Source organism: Neomonachus schauinslandi, chromosome 2 (genome assembly GCF_002201575.2).
Source record: "Neomonachus schauinslandi chromosome 2, ASM220157v2, whole genome shotgun sequence".
NCBI classification, from domain to species: Eukaryota; Metazoa; Chordata; class Mammalia; order Carnivora; family Phocidae; genus Neomonachus; species Neomonachus schauinslandi.
Genome location: NC_058404.1, coordinates 77,500,346 through 77,523,744, shown reverse-complemented (window position 1 = coordinate 77,523,744; position 23,399 = coordinate 77,500,346). Strand labels below are relative to the sequence as shown.

At 34.7% G+C, this 23,399-nt stretch overlaps 1 protein-coding gene across 1 annotated transcript in view; it reads right to left on the bottom strand.

The window, feature by feature from the left end:
• Nucleotides 1-23,399, bottom strand: part of IQCM (IQ motif containing M) — a 367,918-nt gene that overhangs the window by 72,769 nt on the left and 271,750 nt on the right. Inside the window, exon 11 of the mRNA XM_044913077.1 lies at nt 7,344-7,505. Within this exon, the coding sequence (XP_044769012.1) occupies nt 7,344-7,505 (162 nt within the window). The remainder of the gene's footprint in view (nt 1-7,343; nt 7,506-23,399) is intronic.

The following is a 23,399-nucleotide window of genomic DNA, read 5'->3' as shown; positions in this document are numbered from 1 at the left end:
GTCATAGTGATAAATAATGCCCAGAACAAGTTTTAAACCTGTTTTATCAACCAGGGATAGCTCAATTCAGGAAACATACTTCTGAAAACCAATCAGTAGGTGAGAGATCCTACTTTTGAAAGTTAACTAATGAACAAAAGTCTCTCTAGTAACACATGTTTGAAGGCCAATCAGCAACTTGGTCTTTCCTGAAGAACCATACCCTAAATCTTATGTCATTTCACTTCCACTGCTAAAAGCCAGTAATCACTACTTGCATGTTGTGTAACAAATTATCCCCAAATTAGAAGCCTAAAACAGTGTTTTTGTTTCACATAGTTTCTGAGAGTTAGGAATTGGGATGGATTTTCTAGGTGGGTTAGGCCACGATCTCTCATGGGGTGGCAGTCATCTGAAGGACTGATGTGGTAGAGGCTCCACTTCCATGTTCCATTACTCACACAGACCTCAACTCCTCACTGGTTATAGGCAGATGCCTTCAACTCATTAGCACAAAGACCTCTCAACAGTTCTGCTGAAGACTTCTATCACCTGGCAGCTAGTTTTCCTCAGAGAAGCTTATCTAAGAGGGAGTAAGGCAGGAGCCACAAAATCTTCCACAAAAACCTTTATGACCTAGCCTCAGAGGTAAAATACCATAACTTTGCTTGTATTCACTGATAACAAAGACCAACCCTGATACAGTATGTATATTTCCACAAAAGCATGGATCATTGGGTGCATCCTGGGGGCTAGCTACCACTCTTCCCCAAAACCCTATATTATAGCAATAGTCTGCTTTGCCCAGAAAGACTGTTTAACCAGCATAACTCTCCTTTACTTATATGGACAACAAACTGAGTTTGGAGTTTTTATTTCAGATATTGTCATCCTTTGTCATTTAATGTTCTCCCAAGACTTTTTTTTTTTTTTTTGGAAGATCTTTATTTGGTAGCTATTTGTTTGACCCATAGACCAATAAAAGTGCTCACTGGGACTGAATGAGCCAATACTCTGATAGTGCTTTGGATCTGCTCAAATGTGAACACTTCTAGGGAAGGGATTAGGTTTAAGTTATTTTTCAAGCTTCATTGCCAGGAACATAGTTGATACTCAGTTAATGCTTGTTGAATAAATGCATGCAGAATTCAAATAATGAAACATAATCCTACAATTTTCATTTTAAAAAGTTAAGAAGTATTGAGTGGTAGATCATTGTAAATATGCAACTCACATTTCCTTTAGCTTATAGATCTGACACCACATCTTAATGTCTTTCTAAAATGTTTCCAACCTGCCTAGTGCAACTGGATGAGTGGGAGACATATCTCTGATTTGATCAATGAAGTCCAAGAAAAAAATGGAATTCACATAGAATGCATTCATTCCATTAAATGAGCAAGAGCTAATTCATCACCCTAAAGAATTTGTAATAACTTGCCCACAGTGGAAAAACTTTCACCAGATACAATATAGCATTCATTTTTATCTCTCTGTGAATCATTTCTGTGAGTATACCAAATGTTGAGAGTTTTAACCAACTGAGCCATCATCTAAAAATAAAATACCATTGTTCCACTAGCAATTACTCTCAAGAAAACATAGTCACATAATTTGCCCTTAATAAGGAAAATCAAAGGGACACTAAATAACATAAAAGTAGAGATGCTGGCAGTTTATAGTTGGTAAAAAGGGAGATCAATGGGTATGTACCCAAACAACTTTATAAGTCCAAATGAATACAAAATATAGTTTTTAATGATATTATTCTCCTCAAGCAAGCAGGCTAAGCAAGACATCGAACTAACCATAGTACATTTAAACTTATCCAAACTATAAGAGACCATTTCCTGTACTGGCACATATATAAGTCATATAAAGTATATGAAGCTCTCTTCAAACAGGATTTATTTGAGTTTTTCATTTTTCAATAATTAATCTTACAAAACACCTCGAAGAACAGGTTCAAAACTTAGTAAGTGTCTATATCCTAAATAAGTTAAGGATAATCAGGACAAATCAGGATACCAAATTTAAGAAGGCAAAATAAATTATACACAGAGCAATAATTAAAGGAAATATGGCCCCCAAAAAGGAGAGAATAATGATGGATAGAAATCCAAATGCTGAGATGCGTATTTTAAAGATTTATTTATTTGGGCGGGTTGGGGACAGAGGGAGAGAATCCTCAAGCAGACTCCCCGCTGAGAGCAGAGCCCTACACAGGGCTTGATCCCACAACCCATGAGATCATGACCTGAGCCAAAACCAAGAGTTGATGCTTAACCGATTAAGCCACCCAGGTGCCCCTGAGATGTGTATTTTAAAGGTTTAAGACAAGCGCAAAGATATAAGCAGAACATGTAGAAGCTGGATTATACTCACAATAAATTAGATATATTGGATTATCATATCTTCTTCTGAGTTCTGTCACTTAAAAGAAACAAGAAAATTTGGAAAATGTTTAGAGAGAAGTGCCAGAAGACATTAAGGATTAGAAAGAGGACTTCTGAGGATAATATTTTAAAAGACCTATTATTGAAAAAGAAAGATTCTTATTAATCTCTGCATAGCCTTAATTTTGTGGATAGTGAAAAAGTTACAACTGTAATGAGGCATGTGTAAGAAAAGAGTCTAATGTTGCAGAGTAGAAAGTTCTGAGAGAGATCATCACCAAAAATCAGACCTGACTGTCAAGGACAATTATGTAATTGCCAGAGTCTTTAAAGATGGGATTCTCATTTGGTTAATGTACATCAGGTCTTGCCTGAAGGCAGTGGAATAAACTGAATAGCATAAAAGATATCTTGTACTTTTACAATGGGTAACAAAACAGTGATTAGGACAGGAAATCAGTTCCAGTATTAATTACATAACTTAAATAACCATATGTTATAGGGTAAGTAAAATTTACTATATGAAGAGCTGGAAATGATACATGGAAAAGTAGTAGTAAAACTAGAGGTCTTTGCTCATTATTCAGGATCTGAACTAATTAGAAACCTTCCATTAATATAATAATATGATTCCAGTTAAGAATGCACCATTGGTTTGAGAAAGTAATTTAATCATTCATTTGTATTCTCTAAATGATTTTCTTGAAAGATAATGGCTAACCTACTCCTTTCAAGGTATTCCCATTAGAATTCCAGGAGTTCCTTAATATAATCTACAGCTTCCAGGTTGAGAATCCACCAAAGTCACAAACACTTAATGAAGGTGAAAAACAAGTTCAGTGTGTCTGTGACAGGCAATAATACCAGGAAACTGAAGGACAGACAGCTCATAAGGAAAGGTAGCAAAAGACACAAGCCTTCTAAAAGACTTGTTAAACTTATTTTCTGAAAATAAGTTTGACAAAACCTATGTTCCTGGAGAAAAATGTAAAGCCTTTTTTTTTTTTGCCTTCATTGATCTAAAAATTATAAAATTATGATTCAGAAGAAATACTTTGTATATATTAAGCAATTTGAAGTCATGACTTATGTTGCATTCCAGTGACATTCAAACCACTGTTATAGGAATTGTGGGGTGTAAAAACATGGATATAATGAATAATTTTAGAATATGTATGGTCCTAATACTACATAATTTGTTAGCAACCCATGCCATTTATAGAGCATTCAGTAATTCTATTAACTACTCCTCAGTTCTTGCTGATGATACTTCTCTAAATCTACAGAGTGAAATCAATAAACAGGAGTGTTTACATTGTGGAGTATTATTAATGTTGAGACACATAATAAATTCCTGGAGCTATCTTCCCTAAAATGTTTCTAGTGGAGCAGATACTGAGTTTCAGAAAGCACTCCTGTAATAGACTAATCTTTCTCAAGGCAAATGCTGCAAACTATTTTGTCTATCAATTTAATAACAACTGTAATTCAAAACGATGAGACCTTGGTCACTTACTAAAAAGGGAAAAGATAAGCATAAAACCTCAGAAGATGGAGTCTTTAACTTACAACATACTGCCTCTTGCATATTTCCTTTATGTTTGTTTTATTTGTACCAAGTATTCACAAATGGGCTATATAAACAATGAACACAAATCTTTTAGAATTATATGGGTCACATTGTGGTAGTGTTCAGGTGGAAAATAGCAAAAAGAAGATAAATTGCAACAAGGGTCTTGATTAATCTTACAGAGCCTAAAACCCTCAATTATCTTTTTCATAATTTTCCTTCTCTTTCTCTCCTTTTCTTCCTCTATGCTCTCTATGAGAAAAGAGCACATAAGTATACCATTATATGCACTAGCCCAATGAGTGCACTAAATCTGTGGCTCTCCGTAGATAAGTTCTAAAATGCTGGTTTTAAAACTTAAAGAGAGTCGTTTCTCAAAAATATGACCAAAATACAAATTTCAGTATCTTGGTTCTTTAAATTTATGTTTCCAACTTTACTTTTATAGTTTTATTGAAGTATAAATGAAAACTGCACATATTTAAAGTGTACAATTTGATGAATATTGACATATGCATACGTACATGGAACCATCACCACAATGAAGATAATAAACATTTCCATCACCGCCAAATTTTGTAACCCATCACATTTTCACATTTCACTTCCACTCCCCACCCCCATCCCAGGTAAACACATATTTGCTTCTGTCATAAGGTTTAGTTTGCATTCTCTAGACTTTTTTATAAATGGAATCATACTCTTGTCCTCTTTTTTTTGTCTGGTTTCTTCCACTCAGCATGATTCTTTTGAAATTCAGCCATGTTACCTGTATCAATACTGTCAATAGTTCTTTTATATTGCTGAGTTAGAAGTATTCTGATGGATATATCACAATTTGTTTATCCTTTCTCCTGTAGATAGGCATTTGACTTGTTTCTAGTTTGAGTCTTTTATAAAAAAAGAGATCTATGAACATTCATGTACAAGTCTTTATATGTAAATATACATTCTTTTGTCTTGGGTAAATATCTAGGAGTGGTATGGTGGGGTCATAAAATAGATAAATGTTTAACTTTTTAAGAAAACATCAAACTATTTTGCAAAGCGTTTTTACCATTTTACATTTGCAATGGCAGAATATTAGTGGTAAAGTTGCTACCCATCCCTGCCAACACTTGGTATGTTCAATTTTTAATTTTAGCCATTATAGTAAGTAGTTATATTCCATTGTGTTTTAATTTACATTCCCCTAATGAGTAATAATGATGCACATCTTTTTTGGACTTGTTTGTCATTCATATAAATTCTTTTCTTTTTTTATTTTGTGTTTATTTCTAAAATTTTATTTATAGTAAAATTCACTCTTTTGGTATACAGTTCATTGTGACTAATTTTTAGAGCCATATAACCACTATCATGATCAAGAGACAGAATAATTCCATCACCCTGTGAGCTCCCTCATGCTGCCTCTTTGCAATGTAACCCCCCTACCAGCTGTAAGCCCTGCAAAACACTGGACTGATCTCTGTCCTTATAGTTTGCTTTTTCCAAAGTGTCATTTAAATAGAATCTATATATAGCCTATGAATTTGGCTTCTTTCACTTAACATGATGCATCTGAAATTCATGTTGTTGTGTATATCAGTAGTTCATTCCCTTTTATAGCTGAAAATAATTCATTGTGTAGAGGTAATAAATTTTGTTTATCTACTCACCAGTTGAAGAACATTTATGTTGTTTCCAGCTTTTGGCAATTAGGACTAAAGCAACTATATACACTTATATATAAGTTTTTGGTAAACAGACACTTTCATTTCTCTTGGGCAATTACCCAGGAGTAAGATGGCTGGGTTTATGGTTAGAGTAATTTAACTTTATAAGAAAGAACCAAAATATTTAGGAATTGATTGAATCATTTTGCATTTCCACCAGTAGTGAATGAGTGCTTTAGTTGCTCTATATCCTTGCCAGACTTGGCATTGTTATATTTTCAAATTTTATTTTAGTCTTTCCAATAGGTGAGTATTCCCATTGTGGCTTTAATTTGTATTTCCCTAATGACTACTGATATTGGTCATTTTTTCATGTGCTTATTTGCATCTATATATCTTTTTAGTCTATTTGTTTTTGCCAAAATACAAAGTTAATTCATAGAAGGATAGTCTTTTCAACAAATAGCACTAGCACATTTGGATATCAACATGTTAAATTAAAAACAAAACAAAACAAAACAACTTCAACCTATACCTTGAGCCAAGTACAAAAAGAGAATAACTCAGGATAGATTATACACTGAAATATAAAACCCAAAAGTATAAAATTTCTAGAAGAAAACTTTGTGACTAGAAGTCTGACTGATATATCTTGGCTATCACAGTAAAAGCATAAAGAATACAGGGGTAAACTGGACTTCATCAAAATTAAAAACTTCTCTTCAAAAGGCATTATTAAAAGATAGAAAACACAAGACAGAGACTAGGAGAAAATATTTTCAGAGAATATATGTTAAAGGATTTATATTCAGAATATCTAAAGGACTTTCAACACTGACAAATAAAAAGTATATATTAAAAAATGGTCAAAAGATTTGAAGACACTTCACCAGTGATGACATACAATGACAAATACATGAAAACACGCTGAATATCATTATCTACTAGAAAAATGTGAATGAAAACCACAATGGAATGCCAATACATATCTATTAGAAAGGTTAAAATTAGAAAAACTGATTACGCCAAGTACTGATGTAGCTGTAGAGTGAATGCGGCTCTCAGATCTCTGCTGACGGGGAATATGAAATGATAGAACGACTTTGGAAAAGAGTTTAGTTAAGAGAAATGCAAGCATTTGTCTAGACACAGTCCTGCACAGGAATGTTCATAGTAACTCTCCTTATAGCATCACGTTTTTAAAAGTATCACAAGTGTCTATCATCAGGTGAATGAAAAAACACAGTGTGTTTCCACTATTCTCGAGGAGGCACCAAAGTGTAAAATAGGCATTTTTTATTTATTTATTATTTTTTTAATTTTTATGTTCAATTAGCCAGCATATAGTACATCATTAGTTTTTGATGTAGTGTTCAACGATTCACTAGTTGCGTATAACACCCAGTGCTCATCATCAGTGCCCTCCTTAATACCCATCATCCTGTTACCCCATCCTCCCACCCCCTCCCTTCTGTAACCCTCAGTTTGGTTCCTGGAGTCCAATGTCTCTCATGGTTTGTTTCCCTCTCTGATTTCTTCCCATTCAATTTTCCCTCCCTTCCACTATGGTCCTCCGTGCTAAAATAGCCACTTTTTAAATTGCAGGCATAATACTTAAGAACTGAAATGAGTACTCTATAGGGTCTATGTATTACCCTACATCATCTAAATGACAAATAAGAGTTCTAAAAAGAGTCATTTCTTCTATATTATAAAAAGAAATAATAAGATTCAGCATCTTACCTATATATCTATAACCTTCTTCACCATTTACTATTGGTCTCAGCCAAGTTGACCTAAGCCATATATTATTACGCACGTGGGCACCTTGAGGAGGATAGAGTGTAAATAGCATTTCAATTGCACTGAACTTCTTGATGAGTTCAGAATATTTCTCATGGTCTTCTGTAAAAAAAAAAAAAAAGAGAGAGAGAATATTAAAAAATTTTTAGACATTTTTGTCTAATGTGTTTCTTGTAAGTGATGCAACATTAAAAACTATTTAATAATTTGAATGCTAATGGCTATGTTGACAACATGGGTTTTCTTTAGCCAAAGGTACTTCACCAACAATCTTACTGTTCAGATAATTCCTAGCAAAAATTAAGGAGTAAGGGATTTACAAATATCGTCTTCAAACACTGTAAGTTTAAAGCAGTATTGTTAATAGGTATAGTAAAAAGTAAGGTATCCAATGAACAGCATTCATATTATACATAACATAACCATATATATTTTTAATTGCCAGTAAACAATGAAATCAGATTAATCTAACAAAAATGTGGACCAACATAGAGTTCCCCAAAGTGGAATGACTGAATTAATATTTCTAAGCTATGGTCTATAGGAAAATATAATGATACATATACAAATACTTATATACCACTTACTATATGCAAGGAATTGTTCCAAATGCTTTTAAACATTAATACAGTTAGTTTTCATAAAACATCTATAAGGCATATCCTATTATTATTTCCATTTTACATGAAGAATTTGAGGCCCAGAGAAATTAAATAACTTGCCTAAATCTTGCAGTCTATAAATGATGCAATTAGGCTTTGGATTATCTAAGGAAGCTCTGATTTGCAAACAAATGATTATCAACCAAACATAACCTGCATTAACTAGTAGATGAGGAAACAAGAATTCAAAATTAATTTGAACTGTAGAGTAAAAAATCTTTGGTTATGGACCCTGGGCCTCCACTTTGCAACTTCAGTTTTCGGTTGATAAGCCAGTGCCTAAGATTCAATAAAACAATCTCCTGAGGAATGAATTCAAAGTGACTCTACCTAGAAACATTTCAAAGAAAAAAGAAATACTGATGTAAATCTTCATTTATAACCCTGTTGCATTTTTTCTTTCCTTCCTAGTTTCCTTCCTTTCTTCTTATATTCCTTTTTTTGTTAAATAGCATATTTTGTGGTATAGTAAGTATATGACATAATGCTTAAATGATTAAGAAAGTAGATTTGTTGGTGGGCTGTGTGCCAGGTATCAATCTATTACCTCATTCCTAATCCACCTGTCACTGTCCTGCTTGTGAGACTAGAACACTTCTTTGCCATAAGGCACAATTTTAAGCATCTTCCATAGAGAGCCAAGAAGGGAACTAGATGGTGAAGGGGCTCTTCCTGGTTCTGGGTACTTCCTTCTGTTGGCTCTTAGAGTGCACAGTAGCCAGAAGTGTAGGGCACTTTCTGGGGGGTGTCCCCTGGAACCACCCCCCACTACATGCACAAACACTGGGAGCTTCTTACCAAGTTCATAGTGCAGCACCTTCCACAGTGTGACACCTCCCTATGGACAGTTCCCCAAGAACCCCAGAAAGTGGCTTTCCTATGAGTTCCCCTAGCCTGCTACCTCAGTGAACTTTTCTGCCATTCGCTGGGCCACAGCTCTGCCCTCTCCAAGATGTGGCTCCACGGTGGTGGGGGTAGGGTGAAGGTAGAAGGTCTCCTTTAAAATTTGTTCTTTCTGGGATGCCTGGGTGGCTCAGTTGGTTAAGTGCCTGCCCTCAGCTCAGGTCATGATCCCAGGGTCCTGGGATCGAGTCCCACGTCGGGCTTCTTGCCCAGCACGGAGTCTGCTTCTGCCTCTGCCTGCTCTGCCTGCCACCCCCCCTCCTTGTGCTTTTCCCCTCTCTGACAAATGAATAAATAGAAATCTTTAAAAAAATTTTTTTGTTCTTTCCTTAGGTGCTCTGCCTCAAACCTAGGAGTACCAGCCACTCCCTACATGTGCTCTTCTCAATTCTTTAGAGTTATTTTTACCCCTTAGTAGCAGATCATAATTAATAATTCTTTACATTAAATTCTTCCTGCTCAAATTACTATGTAGTTTCTATTTCCTAATTGGACCCCAGTTGATATAGACAGACCTGAGCCCTAATGTTCAAATCATCATTAACAGGCTGTGAAATATTACACAAATCAGTTTACCTTCAGGTGATAATATTGTTCTCATAAAATTCTTGTTGGGATAATTCTAACATTTAAGTGATATAAGATATATAAAGCATTTATATGGCACCATGTCTATATGTACTAGATTAACTGTGTTATCAATTTTCATCTAGTATTATTTCAATAATAGAAATGATGAGAGAGTCAGAAAAAAATATGTTATTGCATCTTTCAATTATACACATATATTAGGGACTTTTCTGCCTCCTTTTAAAAGGGAAAGTTCAAAATTGTTCCCTTGTAACTAACAAACAAACAAAATAAACAAAAACTCTTCCTCACATATGCTCACATATGTGAACAGATTATGTATAGATTTTTTTTTAAAAAAAGATTACATATAGACTTAGAATTATATAGGCGGTATCTATGTCAACATCTGCCAACATCATCTGTCAAGAGCAGAGAGGAAGCTGGAACTATTATAAAGCAGTGCTGAAGCGTGAGCCTGCCTTAGTTTTTCACTCAGTCATACTTCTTCAAGAAGTTGAGAGGGGAGCTCCTCAGGCAGGGGGTTACCTTCCGAGTGGTAAGGGAGGCTGGGGATGCAGCACTGCATCATGAGAAATCACACAGCTAAATAAAATACAATGCTGAAGTTGTCCATGATAGACAAGATAAGGAAACAAAATAGATCAGAGTCTCTCTTTGAAGCCATAAAGAAAATTAAAGTAGGAAAAACTAGCAATAACCGCAGCTATTTAGTGTGAAAAGATAGAACTGCACTTAAGGTTTCTCCCCTCCCCAACATTTATATCTTTCTAACTCCTTTAGTTTAAAAAAGGATGTTTAGTAACATTATTTGATAGGATTATGCTTATTAGTTCCAATAAAGTCCTGTATTATCCTAAAAACAAATCTTTCCAATTTCAGGCAAAGTAAATGCCTTAAACTAAAATCTCAACAGCGGTAAAATGTATAACCGCCACTTTTTCTTACCAGCATATTCTGATTGAAGACTAAGCAGAAACACATGAAGTCAGTGGAATGTTGCACTTGCTAGGATAGTAAGACACAGTGCGAACTCTAACAGCAGACCCACATTGAAGGTTTCTAGCTCAGAGTCCTGTTAGTGTCACCATTTGCCATCAGGTAACACAAACGGAGGCTTGGAGCTTATATAAACAAGGCATTATGATTTTTGAATGACTGTACCTTCCTTCATAATATCAAAGTTGATTAGAGATAAACACTTTTAATTTTAGAAAGCATACAGCTTATAAAACACGTTCTCTTTTTATTTTATTACATATGACATCCCAAGATTAAAAGTAGGAATTTAACTTTTGTTGCTGATATTGATAATTTTTGTTATCTATGGAGCACCTTCCTCTTACTGCACTGCTAAGCCAGTATTAACACATTGGATTCAGATGTAGTGATACTGTTCTCAAAACTCAGAATAACAGCTCTTCCTTACCCCTTCCTCCCCAAGCTGTATGTGTAGTAAAAATCTGAAGATCTTCCATGTATATGTCCTAGGTCTGTTTCTGTGGCAAAAGCCCACACAAAATTTCCATAACTCTATTGCTCCCAGGTCACCGTAGTTAATTATCTTCGGTAGAGATAGCGGTGGTTGACAGCAGAGGCTCTGGAGCTGAACCGCTTGGGTGTGAATCTGAATCTGCCATTTATGAGCTGTGTGACCTGAAGCAAGTTAGCTAACCTCTTTCCAGCTCAGTATCATAGTAAATCTGTCTATACTATAGTGTTGTTATGAGGACTACATGGGTTAATGTAAGTAAAGTCTTTAGAAGAACATCTAGTCTTTAGAGGAACACCTAGCCTATAGCCAGCATTATTTAAGCATTAGTTATTACTATCATTATGATGACCTCCATTTAACAGATGCTGGTATAGCCTCTATCCTATTAAGATAATGACAGCAGTTTCCTGTCTCTTCCTCCATCTTGCTTGCTTGTGGGTGGGTGGAAGAAAGGAAGCCATTACCTTTTCTGGTCACTCCTACACTGTTTTGGATGCTCTAAAGGTCAGTGGTTCCTACTGGATGCTGATCAGAAGTTTTGGTTAATTGGTCATTTGTGGGCTACTAATTGGTGTTATGGTGGTCTTCTTTGTTATTATTATTATCATTAACAATATTTTGTTGGATCTAACACATTACAGATGTTGAGGGCCCCATCAATTTACACACCACTAAGAAATATAAAGGACTAGAAATTTAACTATGGCATACCATTGATTTTAAGACATAGCTTAATTTCGGAAACACTAAAATATGAAAGTATATATCTTAGAGTTAACAAAATGTGGCAAAATCAAGAAACCCAGTCACTTAATTGAGAACTCCACTTAGCTAACGAATAGGCATCTCAAAGTCTATATGCCAAAACCTGTCCTGTGCCAGGGTTTCTTGTCTCAGTAAATAGCATCTATCTTTTTTTTTTCTTTCATGTAGATAGAAGTGTTTTCTTTTTTTTTTAATGTGTACAGTTTAATGAGTTTAGCAAATGTTTACAGCTATATCGTCCAAACCCCTATCAAGATATAGAGCATGTTACCACCCCAGAAAGATCCCTGATACCCATTTCTGGTTAACCTCCCTCCCCTTCAAAGGCAACTGTCATTCTGCCATCTATCTTTACAGTTTTAGTATATTCTTTTTTTTTTTTAATTCAATTAGCCAACACATAGTACATCATTAGTTTCAGATGTAGTGTTCAACAATTCATCAGTTGCGTATAACACCCAGTGCTCATCACATCATGTGCCCTCCTTAATGCCCATCACCCAGTTACCACATCCCCCCACACACCTCCCCTCCAGCAACCGTCAGTTTGTTTCCCATAGTTAAGAGTCATTCGTGGTTTGTCTCCCTCTCTAATTTCGTCCCATTCAGTTTTCCCTCCCTTTCCTTACGGTCCTCTGCACTGTTTCTTATATTCCACATATGAGTGAAACCATATGATAATTGTCTTTCCCCAATTGATTTATTTCACTTAGCATAATAACCTCCAGTTCCATCCACGTCAGTGTAAATGGTAGGTATTCATCATTTCTTATGGCTGAGTAATACTCCATTGTATATATACACCACATCTTTTTTATCCAGTCATCTGTCGATGGACATCTGGGCTCCTTCCACAGTTTGGCTATTGTGGAACTAACATCTACCTAATGGTAGAATCTAGAAAAAATTATCACCTATGTCGACACAAACAACTTAGTCTCCTAAATAGTCTTCTTGGCCCTTCCAATCTTATCTCTAAACAGCAGCCACAGTAATATTTTTAAAATATATTTTTTATAAATTTTCCTATTCAATGGTTTCCTGATGCTCTTTTTGTTTGTTTGTTTTACTTGGTGATTTTTTAAAATTTCTTTTCTTTTCTTTTCTTTTATTATGTTATGTTAATCACCATATATTACATCATTAGTTTTTGATGTAGTGTTCCATTATTCATTGTTTGCGAATAACACCCAGTGCTCCATGCAGTACGTGCCCTCTTTAATACCTATCACCAGGCTAACCCATCCCCCCCACCCCTCTCCCCCCCTAGAACCTTCAGTTTGTTTCTCAGAGTCCATAGTCTCTCATGGCTCATCTCCCCCTCCGATTGCCCCCCTTCATTTTTCCCTTCCTACTATCTTCTTTTTTTTTTTTCTTTTAACATATACTGTATTATTTGTTTCAGAGGTACAGGTCTGTGATTCATCAGTCTTACACAATTCACAGCGCTAACCATAGCACGTACCCTCCCCAGTGTCCATCACCCAGCCACCCCATCCCTCCCACCCCCACTACTCCAGCAACCCTCAGTTTGTCTCCTGAGATTAAAGAATTCCTCATATCAGTGAGATCATATGATACATGTCTTTCTCTGATTGACTTATTTCGCTACCCTCTAGTTCCATCCACGTCGTTGCAAATGGCAAGATTTCGGGTTTTTCTGATGGCTGCATAATATTGCATTGTGTGTGTGTGTGTGTGTGTGTATACATATACATACATACCACATCTTCTTTATCCATTCATCTAATGATGCTCTTAAAATAAGGTCAGCTCTTTACTATGTCCTAACAGATTCTTAACATTCTGGCCCTGCTGCCACCTCCATCTCTAACAACCTTGGCTTTCTTTCAGTTTCATAAATACACCTTGCTTCCCCCTGTTTCAGAATGTTTGCTCAAGATGTTCTGCCTGCCTGGCATGTTCCCTTCTCCTTCCCTCCATTACCTCAGTAACTTCTATACCTTCTTCATGTCTCTCCCGAGAGTCTCCTGTGACTATCACCAGACTAGATCAATATAAGATCCCAGAGTTATTGTTCTCTGCATGTTTTCTCTATTATGGTTACTGAAGTTTGTAATTATATTATTTATATTATTATTTGATTAAAATCTGTGTCCCTCATAAGACTTTTAGGTCCAGGCAGGCAAGGTCCATGGCTGTTTGCTAACGCACTCACTGTATCTCCTATCACCTAGGAGTGTCTCATACTTACAAAGGGTCAATAAAAGGCTTTTAAATTAAATAAATAAAACAATAACTGATAGTATTTGGGGGGAGCTTAGCATGTGGATGCCAGTGTGCTAATAAGCCAGTTATATACATTAACTAATTTAATCCTAATCCTGAATCTGAATATTTAAGGCACTGGTTCCCAGACTTGTACACAGTGATTTAAAAAAAAAAAATTATAAATGGGATCTTACTAATTGAGTTTATTTGTGTTTGGCAAATATTCTGGTTTCATGGTTATTTTAACATTATTTCATGGTTTTAAAAGCATCATGTATTCATGATAGGAAACTTTGGAAATACAAAAAAGCATAAGGAATAATTATTACTTTCAGTATGTGCCAACTCTAATCCCATATGCATAATTTTTATTCTCCCACAACCTCAAAGAAACCGCAATAGAGCATAAGTAGTTAATAGGACACTTGGTGGCAGATCACTCCTAGATCAAATAAATATTAAAATATTTCTATTAAAAATAACAAGCTGAGCAGATACTTTAAAAAACAAAATATTAAAAATTTTAAATTGGTAGAATGCAAAAGATATATGTGATCTGAAGAGAAACCAGAGTATAGCCCAAATGTCCATCAACTGATGAACAGATAAAGAAGATGTGGTGTGTACACACACACACACAATGGAATATTACTCAGCCTTCAAAAAATGAAATCTTGCCATTTGCAATGACATGGATGGAGCTAGAGTGTATCATGCTAGTGAAATAAGTCAGTCAGAGAAAGACAAATACCATACACTCTCACTTATAGGTGGAATTTAAGAAAGAAAACAGATGAACATATGGGAAGGGGGAAAAGAAAAAAGGGAGAGAGGGAAACAAGCCATAAAAGACTCTTAGGATAGGGTTGATGGATAGAGGTGGGTAGGTAATGGGTATTAAAGAGGGCACTTGCTATGATAAGCACTGGGTGTTGTATGTAAGTGATGAATCACTGAATACTACTCCTGAAACCAATATTGTCACTGTATGTTAACTACCTAAAATTTAAATTAAAAAAATTTTAAAAAAAGATTAAAGACCCCAGAGAGAAAAAAAAATTTTTAATTGGGAAAGAGACTTAAAGTTGTCAGCTTTACATAAAAAGTAAGAATGATACAAACACAGTGATTTGAAGGGGTACATGCAATCCAGTGTTTATAACAGCAATGTCTACAATAGCCAAACTATGGAAAGAACCCAGATGTCCATGGACAGATGAATGGATAAAGAAGATGTGGTACATATATACAATGTAATATTACTCAGTCTGCAAAAAGAATGAAATCTTGCCATTTGCAATGATGTGGATGGAACTAGAGGGTATTATCCTAAGTGAAATAAGTCAGTCAGAGAAAGACAAATACCATATAATTTAACTCATATGTGGAATTTAAGAAACAGAACATAGGGGAAGGGAAGGAAATATAAAATAAGATGAAAACAGAGAGAGAGGCAAACCATAAGAGACCCCTTTTTTAATTTATTTAGGCTCCTTTTATTTATTTATTTGACAGAGAGAGAGAGCAGCAGCAGAGGGAGAGGGAGAAGCAGACTCCCTGTTGAGCGGGAGCCTGATGTGGGGCCTGGTCCCAGGACCTTGGAATTAGGATGTGAGCTGAAGGCAGACGCTTAACCAACTGAGCCACCAAGGCACCCCATAAGAGATTCTTAACTATAGGAAACAAACTGAGGTTTGCTGGAGGGGAGGTGGTGGGGGGGAGGGGGTAACTGGGTAATGGGCATTAAGGAGGGCAGTTGAAGTAATGAGCCTTGAGTGTTATATGCAACTGATGAATCACTAAATTCTACCTCTGAAACTAATAATACATTATATGTTAATTAAATTGAATTTAAATTAAAATTTTTTAAAAGAAGAATGATAAAAAGAAAGATCTATTATCATAATTGTCCCTTTCTGTAATTATTATTAAAGGCTATTTTAACACTAAAAATGCAAGAGTAACACAATCTCTGATGAAAAAACAGTATTTACATTGAATGATGAGAAACTTGAGCTTCTAAGATTTTCTTCCTAATGGGCTTGTCCTCAACACAAATCCCAGCACAGACTCAAATAGGGCATGTGTGTAAATTGTTAAGTTCAAGACCAGTCCTAAGTATATCAGGGAGAGTCAGGGGGCTAACAAAGCTTCACTAGTGACCCTCGGTTATTAAACCAGAATGGCAGACCTTGTTATTGAAGTCAATTATTAACAAATATTTATAAGTATGGATAGAAATAGCCTACCCTTTACCTTTGCCCAGTAACTGCACTACTATGTAACTCAATTTATCACCAAGGTAAAAGTACACTTTAAAGCCTTCCTACAAACACAAAGTTCACAAGCTAAAAGCAATGGTGATAGTGGAGGTTCTCTTCCTTTGAGAATATTATGCTCTCATTAAAATGCTAATTTATCTCTCATGTGCCACTGACCAGTCATGGGAGGTTTCTGTATGGGATTATCAAATATGAGCTTAAACACCGATGGTGGAATTGCCTACAACCTACTGTAGGTGACCAATCTCTAAATGTTGTACATTTAATATCTTGTCACTGCCACAGCACTTATTTTGTTTTCATTTTCTTTCACTTGAAATAAGTGAATGTCATACTTTTCATCATGCCATTTTTATCTAAGCTTTTTCTATTTATTAGTAAATTTAAGAGAAGGATACCAATTTATCAGTGTAAAAATTATTTATGTCTTGAACAAGGGAAATGAATCTAAAGCATCCCCATTCTTAAATTAATGAAACTTTCTCAAATTTAACTTCTTTTAAGAAATACAAGATTTTAATGATCATTAATGAAGAGCAGAACATTAAGATTCAAAACCGAAGGGCAAAATGGTTGAAGGCAGTCACACAATATGCCACTGGATGATATAGCAGTAAAAATAAATGCAAGGGCTGTTGATCTTTCATATCATAGTTAAATACTGTTATTACTCACCTTAAAGAAAAGCAAAAATGTTCACTAACACTTGACTGAGAAGTAAAGAATACAAAATAAGGACATGCATCAATTAAAAATTTGTTAAAGTCTAGGCAAATATTAATTTAAAAATTGTTAAAATATAACAAATATTACTACTTTTAAATCCCCTCTGTTTATGAAAACAGGCACATATTGTGAATTTTACCAGAATGTTCTTTACTACATAATTCAAAGGTTACTGTGTCCTTAATATATCTTTATAAATCCAATAAAAATTCTATTATAAAATAGAAAATTATGGAATTGCAGCCATTGGATTACTTAATATTCAAAGTACAGTTATTTCAAAAGGTTCACTTCTGCATTGGAAAACACAGAGTTCATAAAAAAAAGTATGCTAACATTTTAATTTTATTTCCATTTTATTTTTACTTTGTAGACTTAAAAGCAAATTCAATACATTTTCAAGTATTTGATAAAGAAAGCTAAAAGACTCTTCCTTTTTCTGTCTTCATGAAATTTAGATAAAAACACAGATCATAATACCATACATGAATTATATAGCTACATAAAACAAAATAACTTTGGTTAATAATTCCAATAGAATTATAAGGATTTCTAATGAGGGACATTTTCTTTCTTCTAAAAGCCTATGTAAAAAAAAAAAAAAGGTATGTTAAAACCTAAAATAAATTGCTAAGGAAAAGCTCAAGATAAATTTGTATTTTTAAAAAAAGCATCGTTATTCAACATCAAAGAGTAAGATAACTTCACATCTGAAAACCTGAAATAAAATAACATAAAAAACCCAACAGTATATTTAAATACTAATACCTAAGGAGGAACAAAGTTGTTTTTTTTTTTTAAGTTTCTATTTATTTATTTATTTATTTGAGAGAGAGAGAGGGAGAGAGAGTATGAGCAGGGGGAGGGGCAGAAAGACAAGCAGATTCCCCGCTGAGTATGGAGCCCTATGGGGGCTCAATCCCAGACCCTGAGATTCTGACCTGTGCTGAAGTCAGATGCTTAACTGACTGAGCCACCCATGCTCCCGAAGGAGGGAGTAAAGATTTAAGTTGGGAATGAGACAGATCAAGTAAAACGTAAATTTTTTCAATAGATGTTGAAAAGGTATTTAATAAAACTAAAAAAAAAAAAAAGCCCTCTTCATAAAGACATCTAGTAAACTTGGAAGAATACTTAACTAAAACAAGCATTAGCAGTACATAATAACATTAAAATTAATGAAAAACAGCAATGTCCATCATTATCATTATTATCTAATGTCTTAAAAGTTCTAGCCAATGCAAAAGTCAAGAAACAGATATCATAGGGCGCCTGGGTGGCTCGGTCGTTAAGCGTCTGCCTTCGGCTCAGGTCATGATCCCAGGGTCCTGGGATCGAGTCCCACATTGGGCTCCCTGCTCCGCAGGAAGCCTGCTTCTTCCTCTCCCACTCCCCCTGCTTGTGTTTCTGCTCTCGCTATCTCTCTCTCTGTCAAATAAATAAATAAAATCTTAAAAAAAAAAAAACAGATATCATAAAGTCACATCCTAAATGAGAGATGCATAATTATGAAAAGTAACACATTATCATTATTGTCAGGGGAACAATTACATAATAATAAAATTCGACAAGATCAGCTGAAAACTATTATAATCTTAGCAAAATATGGCTACATATAATAATTAATAGTCATAAGAAAAACTTGCCAGAATGCATAATATAAAAATATGATTCAGTAATTTTTAAAAATGACAATTAAAACAGCTGGGGAAAAAAGCCTATGTGTGTGTCCTTGTGTGTGACTGTCTATGTACTAGAAATAATGCAAACATTGTCTCATATATGATTGGGGTATTCTGGTTAATTTTAAGTATTCCATTTTAAAAATACACCTTTCTCTGAAAGTCTGAGTCTCTGGATGGCCAGATTAAATCCATTAACATGACTTTATTCTGACTAAAGACAAATGCTCCTCTCACCTTAATCTGAATGCTCTTACTTTGAGAGAATACAATAGCACAAAAAACTCTTAAAATTTAAGAGCACAATGGCAGTTTTTATTGAGCTCACCATACATAATTCAAAAGTTATTTCTTTTCACTTTCTTGAGAATATTTTAACAAAAATATTTAGCTCCTAGGTTGGAAGCATAGAAACTCCAAATAAGTGTAGTTACCTTAAATTATTACATTAAAAATTAATTAATAATTAATTAAATTAAATATGAATTACCCAATCTTCTTGTTTTTCTTTTTTTTTAAGATTTATTTATTTGAGAGAGAGAGAACACGCCCACACGCATGAGCAGGGGGAGGGGCAAAGGGAGAGGGAGAGAATCTCCAAAAGACTCCCTGCTGAGCAGGGAGCCTGATTCCAAGCTCCATTTCACCACCCTGAGATCATAACCTGAGCCAAAATCGAGAGTTGGATATTTAACCAACTGAGCCACCCAGGCACCCCAAGACATTTTTTAATATACCAAATAGAAATATATTAACATCTTTAGTGAAACATTAAAATTCCCACAACCTCTAATAAATTTCAAGAATATTTGACAGAAACAATGAAATCCAGACCTAAATGAGAGAGAATATCTAGAGCTGATACAAACTTCTTCAGATCTTGGACTGAAAGGAAGAATCATGTTCCTCCATGACATTTTGAAGGAGTAATAAGACCTATCTGTGTATATGGAATATAGGAGAAGCAGAAAAAGTAACTGAGATATTCAGTTCCATTCCACACCTCAGAATGATATAGAGTTAGAGCCAAAGGAAGAAAGATTAATGTCTGTCTTACATGCCAAGTTCATTCACCCCATCCCAATGCCCCTTATGTCACAACCACTGAGAGCATCAAGTCAAAGAACAAAAATCTCATCAGCTCCAAAGTCCCAAATTTCATCATCAAAATCATCTAAATTTGGTATGGGTTATACTCTGGGTATAAGCCATCTTGGGGCATAATTCCTCTCTATGTATAGACCTCTGAAATTTAAGAACACATTGTCTGCTCCCAAATTACGATGGTGAAACAAGCATAAGATGACAGCTAAGACATTTCCATTCAAAAGAAAGATAATGGGAAGATAAAAATAAGTGTTTTTGAAATCCAGCTGGATAAACTCCATTAGTTTTCAAGGGCTGGAAATAATCCTCTGTGGTTTTCACCTCTGCCCTCTGAATCATCTTTCCTTTTTTTCATGAAGGGTAGCATGGATTTGTAGCTAAGTAGTTTTATCACTGTTTCTTGCCTATATATTTCTGGGTGTCCAGTAGCCTTCTTCCATTTCATATTGTCTCTGTCCTTTTTGGTCCAAACTGACCAGGTTCTGCTGGTATAAAATTCTCAAGAATCTTATGTTTCTCCCATGTATGTTACAGAGATTCACTCCATTAGACAAGAGGCTTCTCCACACATTTTTCCTGGAAAATTTCACCCCAATTTGTGACTTCTTCATAGATAACCGAGAGTTTCTATGAATCACACATTTTTTTCCTCTTTAAAGAACTTTTTGTAATTAAATTGTATTTTTTTTATCTTTCTGAGGTATTAGCAAAAGGTCATCCAGCCACACTCTTAGCATTTCCTTTAGAGCATGTTTTCCTATAGTGAACATCTTAATTTAGCATCTTTCACAATTTGAGTAAGTTGAGAATTACCCAAATAATCTATTTTTGGTTTCTTTCTATTTAACAGCTTTTCTTTCAAATTAAACTCTTGCATTTTACAATAAGCTGCAAAAAGTAACCAGGCTACACTTTCAATTCTTTGCTTGGAAATCTCCTCAACTGAATGTTCCAGTCATAATGTACAAACTACTTTCTATATAACTATAGGACATAATTCCACTGAGCTTTCTGCCACTATATAACAAGGATCTCCTTTCCCCTAATTTCTAATAATGTGTTCCTCACTTCCTTTTGAACCCTCAGTAGCAGTATTTTTAACTTCTATATTTCCACCAATAGTCTGTGATTTAGATATTCTCTTAGGTGATTTAGATTTTCTCTACCATGCTTCTCACTTCCTTCTGAGTCCTTATTAACAGAATCACTAACCTCCATAATTCTATTGTCTGTCTGTTCAAGGCAATCCAGACTTTCATTATTGGAGTCCTCAATATTCTTCTAGCCTCCACCAACTGCCCAGTTATACATTTTAATATAATCTTTATCAGTCAGTGTTAAACTAGAGAGGCAGAACTAGTAGGAGATATACATTAAGAGATGTGTTGTTTATACACTTGTGACTGGGTAGACAAGTCCCAAATCCATAGAGCAGGCCATCGAGAAGGGCAGGTTGGAATTCTTGGGCATGGCTGAAGACACTCTCCACAGGTAGAATTTCTTCTTCAGGGAGGTCTCAGCTGTGTTTTAAAAGCCTGCCAATTGATTGTATCAGGCCTGCAGAGATTACCTAGGATAATCTCCCTTACTTAAAGTCAACCAATTATGTACTTCAAACATATCTATAAAATACCTTTGTAGCAAAATCTACATTAGTGTTTGATTGAACAAGTGGGAACTGTAGCCTAGTCAAGCTTACACATCAAAAAGACCATGGCAATCTTAATGAACTTAAGGATATACAAAGTAGACTTTTGGAACCTAAATCACTTCCAACAGGTGGTAATAGACAGCTTCAGTTTTTCCAAAACAAAAGTCAACAAAGAAAGAAAAAAAACTTAAAAGTTCTGAGAGAAGGTGTAATCCAAGAGTTTTAAGTGAAGCCAAGTATAAAGATACAAAAAACATTCTCAGGAAATACAGCCCCCACAACCTCTTCCTTGAATAAAACAAAACAAAACAATAAAATACCGTATTTTGTTAAAATAGAGCCAAATAAAATTGAATCAAAACAAAGAACTAAAGAATGGAGAAGCTCATGGTAAAATATTAAGGAAGGGAAGAAGGAAGGGAAATATTGAACCCATTTAAATATGTAGAACCACAGGCCAACCAACTGTAGGACTATAGAAAAGGTACATATGTTAGAAACCTTGAAAATATTTGCAAAAATCGTAAGATATATTTTTAAGATTTGAAGATGTTTGAGAGAAGTAAAAGGAAGCTTACTTTTCTCATTTTATTGGGAGGATATCAATAGAGGATTTTGATAAGTTAGGAAATACTTTAAGTATTTACATTTCTTAAAGTATTCTTTAAAAGGACCAAACCAATGCAGAATAATCTCTGATAAAACTAAACTCCCAGTGGATAACATACATGTATTTTATCCAGATACACTGCTGCTTCTAACAATTTAGAGATTTGGTTACCAATGAAAAGGGGAAAGACCACACATATATATATTTAACTGTCTTTCCTCATTCTCCAAATTAATTAAAGGCATTTGGAAAGAAACTCTCATGGGATACTTTTCCTATAGATACATAAATAGCACTCTTAATATAGACTTATATCATTTTATGCTGTTTTCTAGATCAGAGTAAACATTTATCAGTCAGGTTAACTAATAATTGTATTTAGAAGAAAAGTTCTATGATGTTTAGATATGGATAAGCAGCAAAATTCCAGTGTTTTGTTCATGTTGTTTCTTGGAAATATAAGACAACTTGGGTTATTTCCCCTTAGGTTTTTCCACAAGAGCAAGATTAATTGCTTGAATAAAGATAAGCTTATTATATAATTTATAAATGTGCATGCAATTCACTGTGCTGTATTTAATTTCTTTCATAGGATAACAAGCTTAAAGGATAAAGTAAATTAGAGACCTGCTATCTTTCTATTTTAATGGGGCTCTAAAGAAGACTTTGTAAAAAAAATTATATGGAAACTAAAGAAAAACAGATTAGCAGGCACTAAGATCAAATGGATTGGCAGAAATAATAAACAGATTGTTTTTAGTGGTCCATGGCAAATTGACAAGACATATTAGTTAAATTGATAACAAATATGAGCCTAACATATTGTATTATCTTGAAGAAAAGGGGAAAAAGTTAATGTAACATAGTTCAGAAAATGCTCTGGAATAATCTTCAGAAATAATACAAAGTAAAGAAGAAAAGAGATGAATTTGACTACATTAAAATTAAAAACTACTGTTTGTCAAAAGACCATCTTTCCCCTGAACATCCACTCCCTTTTGGGTTGGAAATACCCTTTGTAAGTATCACTAAGTATACTAACGTGGTACATAGTACACTGCAATTATATCACATTCACAATGTTCATTTCTTACCTTTAACCTTAAAGTACAGTCAAGAGACAGTTTGTTGACAACTAGCTCCTCCCTGTGAATAATATAACCTGGAAACAGACCTTCAGGAGAACTTTTTTTCTATGCTTCAATGCAGTTTTCTTCTTGGCTCAAAAATTAGCATTAACTAGACATAAGTGACTGAGAGAATAGTGGCTAAAAGGTCACCATGACTGTC